General features: G+C 40.6%; 1 protein-coding gene across 2 annotated transcripts in view; it reads left to right on the top strand.

Annotated features, from left to right (window-relative positions):
- Positions 1-17,009, top strand: part of KHDRBS3 (KH RNA binding domain containing, signal transduction associated 3) — a 183,867-nt gene that overhangs the window by 148,263 nt on the left and 18,595 nt on the right. For both annotated transcript variants that reach the window (XM_036067876.2, XM_036067877.2), the window contains exon 7: positions 874-956. In XM_036067876.2, coding sequence (XP_035923769.1) covers positions 874-956 — 83 coding nt within the window. The remainder of the gene's footprint in view (positions 1-873; positions 957-17,009) is intronic.

Raw genomic sequence — 17,009 nt, 5'->3', positions numbered from 1 at the left:
TATGTGTTGTCACTGAAGTGTCTCCTGTTACCTTAGTGGTCAGCTAATGATTAGAGATTTTATTTCCTTGGCCTTGCCTTTCCTTCTTGTGCTGAACCTGCAGGTCATCCTGAGGAGAGAGCTTAGGGTCTTCCCAGGGCTTTCCTGGGCTTCTGCATGGTACTGTGCAGGCGTGTAGCCTTCTAGATTCCCAGGAGTGTGTCAGAGCTATTCAAAGGGCAAATGGATATCTCATCCTCCCACTTCTCTTGCTGGGTTTTGGTTAGACTGTTACTTGCTCCATCACCTCAAGCAACTAAAATCTTATATAATTGCCTCTAATTATTTTCTTTGAATACCCCCAGGGAAAAGGCATTTTGTACTGGATGAGCTCCAAGTCAGGTCAAATAAAATCCTCTGGGAATGAGGTTTTGAAAGAACTCCACCCTTTTCTGCTTCCTCCAGTGGCCCCCAGACTGCTGGTGTCCACTGTGGTTACAGCTGTTGGTTTTCAAGGCTCCTGCAGAGCTGGGAGTGGTGTCTTGGAAAAGGATGCATTAAAACATCACAGAGCTCACTGCTTGTACCAAGATTCAGCCAAGTTTTTAAAAATAAATGCTCCTTAGATCTCTGCAAACCTTTTGTTAATTTTCAGACTTTTGAAAATGTTGATTCTGACAATTTTTGCCAGTTTCTTTTTGCTTTTGTAGAGAAAATATTTGGAGGTTCTTACTCATCATTTTCACTGATGTCACTCTTATATTTTTCTTTACACAATACCTAGATATATATTTAAATGTTAGCTGAATTCATAAAGAGTCACTAAAAGCAGAGTGGTTCTTTTTTTCCAGAAACTTTTCTGACCTTTTTTGTACTTCTCCTGTTTTATTTTAGGACTATGATGATGGATATGGCACTGCTTATGATGAACAGAGTTATGATTCCTATGATAACAGCTATAGCACCCCTGCCCAAAGGTAAGAGTCGATTTCTGATTAGACCCCGTTAACAGACACTTTTGCCTGTCCACATATATACACTCTGGGAAGCGGGGATGATCAGACAGTGAGGGTACTGTGACTTGGCTTGCTTTGTTTCTTGTTTGTTTTAGTTGGAGACACACGCTCTGTCCTACCAACTAGCATGTATTACTCCTCCCATTTTTATCGTAGTGTTAAAGCAATGAGGCTTGAAAAATAAAAATTGAAATTTTTTTTTTACTCTAAAAATTTAACTCAGTGTTCAATATATTCTGAGGAGGAACAGTGTCTACAAAGTCTGTGGCTATGCAAGTCTTAAGGCTTAGAATCACATCAGCAATGTGTAAATATCCTACATTGTCAGTGCCTGAGGTGGAAAGGCCCCAGGAGTTTTGTTTGGCATTCAGATAATGTTTCTGTTTCTTAGCAGCAGTGATCCTTTTTTCTAACAACTTCAAATTCCTATTTGTGAATAATGAGGTAGCTCTAATTCATTTTCTAAAGAGGTATTTACCCAGAAATAAGTAAGTGCTATCAGAGGCAAAACAGAGCTTTATAGTTACCTCTCGTGACAATATACCTTGATGTTCATTGATATATGAAATCAGTGTTTATTCCTGTTCAGAATGTTTCCTTAAATACCTAGAAACCTCTTGCTTTATGTTTAAAATTCTAAGTGGAGGACAAAGATAGACATGTATACAAAACAACATTTTGCTTTACGAAGCGTACAGAAATCAGGACTGGGTGGTGGTTTTGATGAACTCATACAGTGCCGGGCAGCTTTGAACAAGTAGCTGCTGTTACTCCTGATCTCTGGTACTGAGGTTGACACGGATATAAAGTTCTTCTTCCTTTTGGCTCATGTCAGATTTTTTTCTCATATAACTTGTAACAGTTAAGAACCTTCAAACTTGGGGCACCTGGGTGGCTCAGACGGTTGAGCGTCTGCCTTCGGCTCAGGTCATGATCCCAGGGTCCTAGGATCGAGTCCCGCATCGGGCTCCCTGCTCCTTGGGGGCCTGCTTCTCCCTCTGCTTCTCTCTCTCTCTCTCTCTCATGAATAAATAAATAAACTCTTTAAAAAAAAAAAAAAAAAAAAAAAGAACCTTCAAACTTGGACTCTGACTGGTCTTTCTGAGTGGGAGCCTGGTGCACTGTACTCCTGTCCTTGAGAGTGTTGGCACAGCCTAGGGGACTAGCACTGGTGGGTGCCAGCCAAGACTTTACATACAGTAGTATCTCGTGTAAGGGTCCCGGCAACTGCCTCAAGTGTGTGGAACCATTCCCACTGTAGGGACGAAGGACTGAGGAATGTGCCCAAACTCCCAGGTGGCTTGGAGCATAAGTGGTGTCTGGAGCTGCACTTGATCTGTAGAGCTGGGAGGTGAGCTGCACGGGAGGGAGATGAGGTGGGAGGCCGCACACTCCCTGCGGGGTGCTGAGGCTTGGTGCTACTGGCAGCACGCAGTAGGGAGCCCCGAAGAGTTACACGCCAGGGATGGTGCGTTTCGACTTGGATTCAGAGTGTCATTCCAAGGCAGTGGAGGGGCTTGACTGACAGGTGGTGAGCCTAGAGGCAGAGACCAGTTAGGAGGCTGGTACATTATAAGGCCTTTAAATGTCAGGGAAGACTCACTTAAAGAGACATCTTGCCTGACAGCCAGTCTGCTTCTTTGAAGTGATCTTTTCAGTGTTGCAACTCATCACACCTGAAGGAGGACAGAGAATTGTATGAGAATTGCCCACGTTGACAAATGTAGAAGCCACTCTTTGTTAGGTATTCTGAGTATTCATTTAATCCTCATGACCTGTGACATAAACATCAGTCCTTTTACAGAAGAAGGGAACTCTGATTTCCAGGAATGAGGGAACTTGCCTGGGATCACGCAGCTTACAAGGAGAGGAGCAGGCTTTGCACCAGGGTCCGTGGCCTCACGTGTCCTCCCCGCAGCATCTCAGGCACGACGGAGGGGCTGCTCGACTGTAAACCCAAGGGAAGCAGCTGTACTGTGGGGTAGGATAGAGATGGTTTTATGCACTGTATGAGTTTGCTAGAGTCACTTTAACAACCACAGTCCAGGTGGCTTAAGCAAAAAACTTTATTTCCTCACAGTTAAGAGAAGCTAGAAGTCCAAGGTCCAGGTGTTGGGGGATTTGGTGTTTTCTGAGGCTTCTTCCCTTGGCACACACCTCCTCGCTGTGGCCTCGCATGGTCTTCCTCCTGTGCACGCGCATCCCTGATGTGTACGTGTGTGTCCACATTTCTCCTCTTCTGATGGTACCAGTCACATTGGATTAGGAACTCTTTGAGGGCCCTGTCTCCAACTACAGTGCCATTCGGAGGTACTGGGGGTGGGGGCTTCAACATATGCTCCAAGCAGGGGACACGATCCAGCCCGTAACATGCACATATCATAACACTGGTTTAAGCACAACACTCTGTGTCTCAGAATTAGAATAGCAAACTTGCAAATCCTCCCCAGGATCAGATAGTGAGTATTAACAAGGAAATCACCACCACCACCGTCTTCAGCTGCTGTACGTTTACCCTGTGCCTGGTCCTCTCTGTCCTCTCTCCCCTCTCAGCACACCCTAAATATTGCAGAATTCAAGTCTAAACATGCCATCCCCTTACATACAGGTTCAGAGAGATGAAGTGGCTCATCCACACTCAACAGGCTGAGTGGTGATCCAGACCCAGCTTGGCCCCACGGCATCCTCTTTGTCCTTTGTCCCATTGCCTCTCCATTCTCCTCTCGTCATGGCTTTGATTTCAGTGGCTGGAATGAATTCCTGTTAGTATTGCCCATATACAGTATTCAATAATCTAATACTTTGTGATGCTTTAGAATCCCATAGGAATTAGGCCTCCATCTGAACTCGAAGTGTTGCCTTATCAGACTTGGGCTACCTTAATCAAACCTGAAATTTCATTTATGCTGTGTATTAATGTTGTAGGCCGGGACTAATGAAATTAAGAGTCTTATTTTTCCAGTTTTACATTAGATCCTTTCAGCAAAAAGCATTCACTGCCACTACTCTCAAGGAGCATACAGTTTTAATGTTCACTAATAGATAATACCATGTAACACTCAATGATCTGTAGTCTACAATTCCTTGATTTTGACACTTCACGTACTGTAAAAATAATTTCGTACTTCAATAATTTTCTCAATCAGAATTTGAAAGCCCATTCTGTGCCATAGTTGTAAGGTTCAGTATAACTGCAGAATTCTTTACCTGGTCTGCTTTGAGATGACAGAGCTATTCTGAAAATGTCCTTTGACACATCATGGTGAGTCACCTGCTCTGTCCAGCACGGTAGCCACTAGCTCATGTGGCTGTTGAACCTTGAAATGTGGCTAGTGCAGATTGGGATGCGCTGGAAGCATAGGACACACACCAGAGTCCTAAACGTAGCATGAAATAAAGAATACAAAATAGGGGCGCCTGGGTGGCTCAGTCGTTAAGCGCCTGCCTTCGGCTCAGTTTCATGATCCCGGGGTCCTGGGATCGAGCCCCGCATCCGGCTCCCTGCTCAGCAGGAAGCCTGGTTCTCTCTCTCCCACTCCCCCTGCTTGTGTTTGCTCCTCGCTGTGTCTCTTTCTGTCAAATAAATAAATAAATAAATAAATAAATAAATAAATAAATCTAAAAAAAAAAAAAAACAAAATAAATATATTATTAAAATTAATTTTACCCATTTCTTTTTCTTTTCTTCTTTTTTTTAATGTGACTACTAGAGAAATTCAAATTACAAATTTCTCTTGGATAACAAAGAGTTAAAGACTCTGGTTCACTCTCTCTCTGGCACAACAGGCAGGTTGTAGTGTCTCCAGATTGGGGCCCACACATTGGGGGAAGCAAGTCAATTCACCAGGTGCAGAAAGAAAATGAGAGAGGGTCAACTCCTGTCCATCCTTTTAAAATTTCTATTTTGATGTTTTGTGTTATGTGTAAATCTACTTACTAATACTCTAGTGCACATGTTACCCAAAAACAATTACAATTACAAGATGAAAAATGGTTTTCTTTCTGATACAGATGTGTTCTAAAAAACTTTTGTTGGAGATCTGGGCCATAGTGGTTAAGAGTCTGGCTGACCTGTATTTAGACCCCACTTCAGTATTTGCTGGTTATATGGCTTTGGGCAAGTTACTTGACCTCTCTAAGCCTCAGCTTGTAATGTGTATAACTCTGTTTCTTCTGTAGATGGTCAGCCTGAAAATTGAATGAGACAGGAAATCCCACAGTCTGTGGGAATTGTTGGGGGGTAGGGAGAAGGCATGTCATCCAGTGTCTTTTCTTTGAGAGGGTGAATGAGGTAATCTGTGTAAGGCAGTTAAGGCAGGCTGTAAGGCAGTTAGCACATTGTGCTGAGTAAATTCTAGTTCCTGCCCTCCTTCCCCAGTTCTGAATTATTCTGCATCTCATTTCACATAGGGAAGCTCAGAGAAAATCCAGAAGGGTTGTGTGAATAAATGATTTACAGGGAAAATGAGAAGAGGGAGGGGACCTTGTGGAGGCTACTCCCCCCTGGGATGGTCAGTATCAGTATTTAACATAAACTGGGATTAGCAAACTGAGCAGCTGTAACCCACTTGAAAACAAAAAGGAGCAGGACAGCAGGCTCACTCACGTGGCTGGTCGTTGGGTATCGTTACCCGCTGTGCAGAAGGGTCCCTTTTGGTAATGACGTTTAAACTTTATAAGCGGTAATCATTTTATGACACTGTTTTGTTGTAGAAACAGCAGTTTCTCTCAGGAGGTTTTACAAATTAGGAATTTTTTCTCCCGATTTTCAAATACCTTGTATTAAAATTAGAGTACAAATGAGAATCCCTGCAGAGTGATAGAAAATTCAGTATAGTTCAGCTACATTTCCCCATTGATTTTTGTAATGACCTTGATAGTGCTAATACTGTAGTGTAAAACAAAGCATTGTTTCTCTAACTTCACACATTTAATGAGTAACAAGCTGTCAACACAATTACTGTGAAGAGAAATATGAACTATTCTTTATAATATTGGAATTGTTCTGACATAGATTGGCTCAAAAATAGTTATTGATTGATTTCTTTAGACACCCCTCCTGAATAGCAGTGATGAATAAAAAGAGCAGGTGATAAATGGCCTCAGCCCTCAGACACCTGCCCCTCCCTTGACATGACTTGAGACTTCACAAAAGTCCTAATTTCGACTCTCAGAAACCACTTGTAAATATATCCATTTCATTCTAGATTAAACAGAATTCATTCTTTATTGGATGTTTTATTTATAATCCTAAAATAGTTGCAGTTGTATAACACGATGTCCATAGTATTTAATAACACTGTACTGAATTTGGGAAGTTTGCCGGGAGAGTAGATTGCAGGTGGTCTTACACACAAGAAGGTAACTATGTGAGGAGAAAATATGTTAAGAGCTTTAATGTAATAATCATCTTGCTGTATATTTGTAAATCAAGTCATCACATTTATAACCTTTTATATAATTTTTATTAAAAATATCACAATATCAGTTTGTGTGCCTAGTAATTGTAAATTCTCAAAGGAATATTTGATTCCTATTGTGATCATAAAGAAAGTAGAACAAAAAGGGTATCAGAAAAGTGTTAATACCGGTGATGGGTATTAAGGAGGGCACGTACTGCATGGAGCACTGGGTGTTACACGAAAATAATGGATCGTGGATCACTACATCAAAAACTAATGATGTATTGTATGGTGACTAACATAACATAATAAAATTTAAAAAAAAAAAAAAGTGTTAATACCCCTGAGCATAAGTGGATGGCTGTGTGGTAAGAATAGTGAGTTTCTGGATGAGTTTAATACAATATTCCAGTTTCCCAAGAGCTTTGTGGTTTGACCATACTTTCAAGTACATATTTCATCCCATCCTCCAAAATCTCTGAAAGCACTTAAAATTTCTGAAAAAAGGAATTAGGAATAATAGCTCCCAGTTTTGGAGGATCTGTTGAGTCTAGCACTCAGCATTTATGTTCTTTATATGCAGTATCTCCGATTTTTACAGTGGCCCTACATATTGAGTGTCCCACGCACAGAAGTTGAGGATAGCAATGTTTAGCAACTTTCGCAAGAATACACAGCTGAGAAGTACTGGAGCCTAGGTTTTTGTCTGATGCCAAGAACCATTACCCAGCTAAGAAAAAAATTTTTTTAATGTAAAATCATATTGACTTGTTTTTGTAAAACAACACCTAAGCCCCTTTATCCAGATAGGCAGGGTGACAGAAGCTGCCAGAAGCTATGAGTACTCTTGGTTTGTTTTCAAATACCAATTCCAAGGAAAGCAACGAGACAAAAACTGACGTTGCCATGTGCCTGCCGCCTACTTGCTGTCGCTTCTGCTGGCAGCTTTAGGATTATATGTCCAGCAACGCCTTCTCAAGAGCCGACTGTGGAGGTCGGAAAAGGATTTGGAATTTTCACTTTGGAAACGATGACCTGTTGTTTAATTTAAGTTGTAAGCGTTTAAAATCAGTAAAACTGTTTTTCAGGAGATAATCGCCATGTGTGTGGTGTCACGGTTGCTTGTCTCAGACTTGTAAAAGCACTAATGGTTTGGCGTGGATTAAGAGTTTGTTAACTCGCCTTGTAAAATTTCTGTCAAGTCTCCTTTCACCTAGCCTGCCCCTCGGAGTTGTCTGCCTGCTGCGTGACTACTGACCATGGCTCTTGGCACAAACTAAGCCGTGTAAGCTGTTGACAAACAAATACATCCAGCCTGTATTACGTAGATGTTGGCGAAAAGCAGAGATACCAGCCCAGATTATACAGTAAACCCATAAAGTCCTTAATTCTCAGCCAACGACTCTGTAGTAAGAAAGAAAGGAAGGAGGGCTATCGTGAAAAGGTGAAGCCAGCACCTAGAAGGGAAAAGGGGAGGAAGGACGGGCTGAAGTGTTGGCAGGAGTGAGAATTGCACTGATGATCATCATTACGCGCTGACCACCCACTGCGGAGTATTGATTACACCCCGATAGATACGTGTGCGTGTGTGTGTGTGTGTGCGTGTGTGTGATGTCTCTCTGTCTCTGATATTAACTTTAACCTTAACAGGTGGAAATGATCATCCCCATTTTATTCTTGAGAACACTGAGACCCAGAGAAAGATTAAATAAGTGGTCCATGTTACCCACTTGATGACTGTTGATTTCAGTCTATTTTATTTTTATTATAGGAGTGTTTTTCCAAGGGTAGTACACATACCACTGATGTTTCACAACATGATTTCAGATGGCACACAGGCAGACCTTTTTTTACAGTTGTAATGATGGATTTTAAAGTTATTGGGAAAATATACTTAGCATGTCAAGCACATGATTTTATGAATATTGCTATAATTTAATTATGATACATTGAGGTGAAAACAAAGTCAATACAAAGAGTAATGTTAAGTCACTGGTAGGATGAGTGGGCACATGGGTGACAGAAGTCCTGCCAGCCGTCCAGGAGGGACTCTAGTGTGGCCAGCACCGCACTCTGCGTTTGTTTACTGGGTAATGGCCCACTGGGGTGTGCCACTGCTGAGAAAGGAGGGGCGGTCAGTGAACCAGAGCCATGATCGGGCCTCCCTTGGGGTTACTAACTCGATAGCCTGACTCTATTGAAAGCAAGCCAAAAAGTTTTATAGCTTCAGCAGGAAATTCCTTAGAATTAAATTAGTAAAAAATAAAGGAAAAATTTCCAGATTCATTAAGTTAGCACACTTTGAAGAAATCAAGTATCAATTGAGTACTTAGGAAGTGTTCATTACTATATCAGATGCTCTTATGCCTGCCATTTCGTTTTATCCCCAAGAACCTCTGTAAGATCGTTACAGGCCTTGCTTTTATGAATAAGGAAGCTGATGCTCAGAGAACGTGAGCTTGACCAAAGTCACGTGGCTGACAAGTGAGGCCTCACACCCAGCTCTCTTAAAGCTCAAGCCCCTGTTCTTCTGCTCACCTCGGAGGCAACAAGTAAAAAAACCTGTCCCTGTGCATGTGGAGAGTACCCACCTCCTGTGCTGACCATGTGGAATCTTCATGCGTGGTCTTGACGAGTCCACGGGAACACAGGACTGGGGCAGACGCAGGCTCGTGGTAATCAATCAGTTGCCACTGTCAGTTCACTCTCTCATGTTCTTGAGAATACGGGAGATTTACCACTGAGGAATTGCAGAATAATGGCAGTATGTGAAAACAAAGTCCACCAGGGAGATGTACTACATCATTTGGATTTAGCGCTGCCATCTGCTTAATAGTGTTGAGAAGACTAAAGCGGTGCTTGTGATCAGCCATTCAGAGCAGCGACAGATGCTGCAGAGCACACGGGGAAATGTAGAGGATGCGACAGGGTTTCCAAAAAGTTGGGGTGTTGCTTATCAAACCCCAATTTTAAACCTTCACTATAAAATTTTAAGGTCTGTTAGATAAAGCAATCCACTCTGACTCTCCCCATGTTTCCTTTCGTCATGTTTCACACATCCTTAAAATGTATTTTTGTTGATTTTTAGAAGAATTTTCCTGACAAATCCTGTATAGATTTAAATTATGATGTGATTTAGTTTAAAAGACTGCGGGCTATAAAACCAGGCACACCTGGATTTGAACCCCAGCTCCATCACATCCTTAGCTGCGTGATCTTGGCCACGTTATTCAGTTTGTTCCAGTCTGTTCTCATCTGTGAAATGATGACAATATCTGACTTACAAGACTGTAGTTAGATGGACTGGCAGCTGCGATGTAAAGAGCAGAAGGTCAGCCAGCTCACTAACGTCACACACACTGAGCGCCGCACGCTGCGCTTCACAGCCTTATGGCAGGAGGGTGCTGTTATTATCCCATTTTATAGATGAGGAAATTGAGTCACAGACTTTGTGGGACGTGGGAAGTAAGTGCTGGAGCCGGCGTGTGAGGCCAGACGGTCTGAGCACTCTGCTCTCCTGCCTCTCTGTGCACCTGTGGTGGTTAGGAGCGTAGTCACTGCGTCTAGAAACTGGTACAGTCTTTTTCTGAGGGAGACTCCTGTCAGTAAAATCCCAGCAAATAAACAATCTGAATAAAATTGTATATTATATAATTTATATATATATATATTTATAAATATATATAATATATATATATAAATATATATATATATATATAATATATATATATATATATATAAATGATTCCCCATTTGTGAAATAGAGAGGTATTGAAGGCTTCATTTAATTTAGATTGTTTAGAATCATAACATGTTTGGAAGCACAGACTTGAGGTCAAAGCTTGAAGTTACTTGTGAAGAATGATTTATAATAGAGAACGTCAGGGTGCTTGAATTTCTCAGAATCTAGTCAAACCTCATTTACTGGACTCATGACTTTAGAGGCTGAAATAATTCAGACCTGGTATAGATTGTATTTTCCACCTCTATTTGTCATCATGAAGGGATATGTTCCTTTTGGAAAGTAATTTACAAGTGTTCATCAGGAACCTCAGAAGTGCTTGCAGTCTTTGACTCAATATTTGCACAGTACATGCCTGAACTTACTATACAGTGAGTGAGTGACAGTGTAAGTAAGTGTGTTTAACAGCTCTTTAAAAGGGGCGCCTGGGTGGCTCAGTTGGTTAAGCAAATGCCTTCAGCTCAGGTCATGATCCTGGAGTCCCAGGATCTAGTCCCGCATCGGGCTCCCTGCTCAGCAGGGGAGTCTGCCTCTCCCTCTGACCCTCCCCCGCTCTCATGCTCTCTCTCTCTCTCTGTCTCTCATTCTCTCTCTCTTAAATAAATAAATAACAAATTAAAAAAAGCTTTTTAGAAAGAATAAACCATTTTGGCGAAGTTCAGGGAAAGAGATACGACATTTTAGATATGGGAAAGAAACCTATCTGTATCACCTTGGCCAAAGTAACAGAGCTAAAGCAGCGCCTTACTGAAGGCCGAGTCAGGCCTTGGTCAGTGAGGGTGGAGGGCCAGTCTCCTGGATTTGAATCACGGTTCGGCGCTGGCCAGCCGTGCAGCTGAGGTCCCGTTACTGAACCTGCCCTTCAGGTTCCGCATCTGGAAACCGCGGGTGATGGTAACAGTAAGCACCTCATAGGATTGTTGCAGAGTTAAATGAGTTAATATACAGAAAGCTCTTTGAACAGTTCTGGCACATTGTAAATGCTGTCATTAGCCATCATTACTGTAATTATCTAAAATCCTTGGGGCTAAGAGTCTTAGATTCAGAATTTTTGAATTTGGGAAGACAGTATGGTTACATACCGTATGTTACACAACTCCAGTAGGTCTGCTTGTGCTTCCCCAGCATAGTGACTACTCCTTGGATTATTTGAAGTTTATGATCAAGGAAAATGTGATTACAGAGAGATGAAAAGCATGTATGGCAATTGAAAAGGAGATTTCTGAAGAGGGGCATGATGTTCAGCCTTGGCAGTTTGTGATCTTACCAATAGAACAATATTGTTAGTGCTAGCAATTAATTTTTAAACAGGATGGACTAAAGGATTGGGAGAGGACCTTCCCATCCAGTAGGAGCCATTATGGCAGCCAGGTCACTCTTGATTCTGATTTTTGTTTGTAGCCTCATGTCGGGTCACCCACAGATGGTCTAACCTTATATTGAATTGTGGGTAATTCGCTCGATTACTCATGAAGTAGATGTCAAAGCGTAGTATGAGAGTATATTTAATTCTTTCGTGGCTCCTTCCATTATTTCTTCACACATACCTTTTAAAGACATTGTGGTTATATATTTCTGTAAAAATTACACATGCATGTTTCTTTTTTAGACTTTTCCAAGATGGAACAAACAGGATGATTTGCTTTTCTTTACATTTTCTTCCTTGACAAATTGCTTGCAGTGGAGCGGCAGTTCCCTGAATCAGTGGTTTTGCCATCCAGCAAGCTTCCCTGACCCGCTCTTCACGGCACGTTCCCTTCCTTCCATGTGCTGTCAAGCACTGAGCTGGTCTTCTGTGTTTTCAAAATACTCTCATTGCCTCCATTCTCTAGTAGTACCTACTAGACTACTGAGACTGTCTCCTTTTTTTACAGAGAGCCTCTCAGTAGCAGGGACCCTTTGTTTTCGTCTTTCTGTCCCATATCTCGTGGTCAGAGAAGTGATCTATCTGTGGTTTTCAGTTAAATGGATAACATTTAAGAAGTCTGTATCTGTTTTAAAAGTTTCTTTCCTGGAAACACAGTAGAAAGTCTGATCGCATTGGAAGTCTCCTATGAAAATGCATGTCGTCCGCACTCTGGCTGTGTAGAAATATCACTGATACAGCCTTAAAAAATAACACAAAGCAGGTGCCCAAACCAATCTTCTGTTTATTATTTTTAATCTGGATTTTGGTGTAGCACAGCTATCTTAAAAGTTTTTAAACTCTACAGATAATTTCGTTGGGCAGCCAACATTGAGAGCTATCCTTCTTGACTAGCAAGCATTCTATAATGGGGTGTTATATATAAAGCACTTTTCGCAGTGCCTAGCAGATGTTGCTAAGTAAATGTTTCCCAAAGAAATACAGTATTGGAATTTCTGTAATGGCTTCCATTCATTTGTTCAGCAAACAACTATTGAGTACCTACTGTGTTCCTAGAACTATCCCGGGTGCTTGATAAGTATCTATGAACAAAAAAAGGTAAAGATGGTGCCCTTGTAGAGCTTAAATTCTAGTGCTACTCATGTTTACACATGGCAGTCATGCTCAGCTTCATGGAGGAGATGATCAAAGACTTGAAGGAGGTAACAGAGTTTGCCCGAGGGGCCATCTGTGGGAGCAGCAGTCTGTGCAAAAGACCTCTGATGGGGTCTGTCTCGTATCTTCTGGTATCTTTAAAGTCCGTCGGCTTCCATTCCAGTCTGTAATTTTAACTTTTTTAATAGGAAACTTCAAATTTCCCTTTGGAATAAGATATTTTTGAATAATTTGGAACAAAGTGTTTTAACTGTCCAAGAATATGTTGTAATAATTCTTCCTGTTAGTCTCAGTATGATTGAAGGAGCTTGCGGACTTAAAACTATGAAGATACAGGAGACTGTTAACCCTAGCCGGTGACAGCTTTGGTTTACAGGATAATGGCTCTCAGAAATACCCACACCCTCGTCCCCAGGGCCTATGGTTATGTTACCCTACATGGCAGAAGGGACTTTGCAGATGTGATTAAGGATCTTGAGATGGGGAGATTATCCCTCATGATCATAATTGCAAATGCCTTTACCAAAATATATTAGCAAATCAAAAATCAGTTACCTTATCATGACCAAATAGAGTTTCTCTCAGCAATGCAAGATTTATATAATACATGAAAGTAAATCCGTGTAATTCACCACATTAACTAAATGGAGAAGAATCATGTGATCATTTCCATAAATGCAGGAAAAATGTTTGACAGAATTTAACATATATTGATGATTAATAATAAATAGAGGTCTGAGCAAACTGGAAGTAATGGGACAGTTTTCCCCTACTTGACAGAAGACATCTGCAAGAACACACACACACACCCTTAAGCTAACATCGTTCTTCACTGAAACATTCCATGCTTTCCTGCTAAGACGGGGGACAAAGCCGGTTTGCCCACACTCTGCTTGCACTCAGTGTTGTACTGAGAGGCCTGATCTGTGCAGGAAGGTGAGTGAAAAAGAACAATAGGCATACAGATTGAAAGTAAACTGTCTTTATTCACTGATAACATGATCAGGTAGTTGAAAATCCTAAGGGCCCCACTAAAAAACTACTCAAACTAATCAGGCAGTTTGTCAGTTGTGATGCATTCAGTATACAAGTCCTGTATTTCCACGGACTAGCAGTTAGCAAGTGGAAGACCACTCCGCCAGAGAGACCATGTGCAATAGTGTCAAAAAACGTAAAATACTTAGGGATCATTTTAAAATAAACAGTCTTCTTGACATATATTTTACATGCTGTAAAATTCACCATATAAGTTAAAAATTTATTACTTTTAGTAAATTTACAAAGTTATGTGACTCTCACCATAGTCCTATTTGGGAACTTTTTTTTTGTTTTTCATCACTGTAATAAATTCCCTCATCTCTGTTACAGTTAATCCTTTTCCTAGCCCCAACCCCAGCCCACCATTAATCTCATTTTTGTTTTTACAGATTTCCCATTTTCTGAGCATTTCATTTGGATGTGATCAAAATATATGATTTTTTACATCGGTATTTTTCACTTAGCATTATGTTTTTGAGGTCCATCCCCATCATAGCATTTATCGGTATTTTATTCCTGTTTTATTACCAAATGGTATTCCATTTATGGATATATGGCATTTTGTTTATGCTTTTACTAGGTGACTGACTGTTGTTTTCACTTCTTAGCTCTTACGAATGATGCTACTGTGAACATTTATGTGCAAGTCTGTGGAGCTTGTGTTTTCATCTCCCTTGAGTAGAGATCTAGGAGTGGAATTGCTGACTCAAGTGGTAATTTTATGTTTGACTTTTTAAGAAACTGCCCAACTGCTTTTTCAAGGTGATTCTACCATTTTAAATTTCCACCAGCGATGTGTGAGGATTCTTAAGGATAATTATAACAAAAATGTGCAAGATCTCTATACTGACAACTGTTACTAAAACACTGCTTATAGAAAGTAACGAAGGCCAAACTAAATGGCGATACATACCCCATGTTTTTGCATTGGAAGACTCAATACTGAGAAAGACGTTGATTCCCTGAAATTATCTGTAAGTTCGGTATAATTCCAATCAAAACCCCTACTGTTTTTTTTTTGTTTTGGTCAGGTTTGGTTTGGGTTTTTTTGTTTGTTTGTTTTGGGGATTTTTGTTTGTTTCTTTCTTTTTGATACCAAATGATAAGGTGGTTCTAAAATATATGAAATTCAGAGGACCTAGGATAGCCAGAGTAGTCTTAATAATGGAGAACAAGTTTGGAATACTAACTTTTCCGATGTCTAAAACCCAGTAGTGAAGCCAGTGAAGTAGATGTGAAGTAGATGAGACTGTCTCCTTTTTTTACAGAGAGCCTTTGGTTTGGTTTGGTGCTTCCAGGGGCACTAAAGCAATTCAGAGGGTAGAGAGTTGTCTTTTCAGTAAGTAATGCTATCACAATTAGATATTTGTGTAGGTGGGGATAGCTTTGATTTCACACACACACACACACACACACCTCATACCACTTATAAATGTCAATTTGAGACAGTTCGAGATTTCAGGTTAAAGTTAAATTTATAAAGCTTGTAGAAGAAAATATTGAAACAATAGAAATCAAGAAAAGATTTAGAAATTTTACTTTATCAAAATTTCAAACATCTTCTAATCAGAGGACATCATTAGAAAATAAATAAATAAGCCACAGTCAGGGAAAACATCTTTGCAACACATACATCTGACAAAGGACTTTTGTCTATATGATAGAAAGAAACTTTACAACTCATCAAGAACAACATAACCCAATTTTTATAATAGGCGTAAACCTAGACCAGAAATTTCACAAAAGTATATATTCAAATGGCCATGAAAAATATGGAGAAGTGCTCAGAGTCATGAGTCAGCAAGAAAATGCAAATGCAGATTAAAACCTCAGTGGGATACCACTGCACTCCTACACTCACACTAGAATGGCTAAAATAAAAATCATTGACAGCATCCCATGTTGACAACGTTATAGGGCAACTAGAACTCATACATGTATAAAACAGCATAACAATGAGAAGTTTGGCAGTTTCTTTAAAAATGTTGAACGTATATGTACCCTATATACCAGTAATTCTACTCCTAATAATTTTATCCCAGCAAAATAAGAATATGTATCCAGAAAAAGCTTTAGGTAACAATGTTCGAAGTGACTTTATTTTTGAGAGCCAGAACCTGGAAACAGCCCAGATGTCCTTCCACGGAGGAATAAACTGTCTTTAGACCGTGGAACGCTGCTCAGCAGTGAAAATGAATGGAATCATGGTGGCTGCAGTAACATCAATGAAAACTAAGAAAACTTGTAAAAAGTACTTGCTACAAAGCTGCCAGTCTGAGTTGGTGTTTAGTCGTCATCTACTTAACTGTTGCTGATCATAGATGGCCGTTTTACTAGGCACCTGGCAAACCAGAACAGAGAGAAGGGGGCAGGCCAGTCGAACAGTCTGGTGAAGGGCACTGACTTGGTGTGTGCTGGTAATAAGTAGTCCTCGGCGAGGCTCAGGCCTCGAGTGCCTCAGGAGGGTGCAGGAAGTGTCCCGAGAAAGATCAGTAGAGGCCAGTTTGTGGCGAACCTGAATACCAGGCTCGAGGATTTGACACGATTTTTGGACTCTTTTAGACCAAGGTGTTCTGCGTGCCCACCACCACTGTGCTGGTCCAAGCTCACTTCGTCTTCCTTGCTTCTAGAATACCAGTAGCCTTTTTAAAACAGAATAGGTATTTGATTTGAATTTTTTAATGTTGGATTTGAATTTAAATACAATTTATGCATGGGTAGTGTACTTGAAATGATCTTAATTCTACATATTTGTAGAATGAGACTGAATAATTTGATATGCACATTGATTCAAGTTAGTGTCTACCAGATTGTCCAGAAACACTGAAAACCATTTGCTGGTCCTACTTGTCTCACAAGGATGCTGACAATCCCATAAAAAGTCAGTGAGGTTCCTTCCACACTGACATAATATTTCACAGCATAGATATTGCTAATCACAATCAAATTTCTTTAAAAGTAATAGACAATGACTTTGATATCCCACTATCAAATGTATCGGAAATCTCTTCCAAAAGATACCTCCATAGAGCAGATGACGGCACTGGCTGCAAAAACAAATTCAAGATCCCATGAACACTTCCATTAACAAATGACGCCATGAAATACTGTAAACTGCTCATAAAATGTTGATAGACCATTTTGAATGCGATGGAAAGAGCCAGAGGAACCAGTACTGAAAGATTATGTGCCTTGGCACACAACGTAGTTGGACATGGGTCTTCACAGATACAAGTAAATAGGCTCATAAACCCAACCTTCATTTTGTTCTCTGTCCAAAAAATCTTCTTATATTTTTTAAACTTGTAGGT

This window comes from Halichoerus grypus, chromosome 5 (assembly GCF_964656455.1).
Source record: "Halichoerus grypus chromosome 5, mHalGry1.hap1.1, whole genome shotgun sequence".
NCBI lineage: Eukaryota > Metazoa > Chordata > Mammalia > Carnivora > Phocidae > Halichoerus > Halichoerus grypus.
Note: the sequence above shows the minus strand (reverse complement) of the source record. Positions and strands in the feature narration are given on the sequence as shown.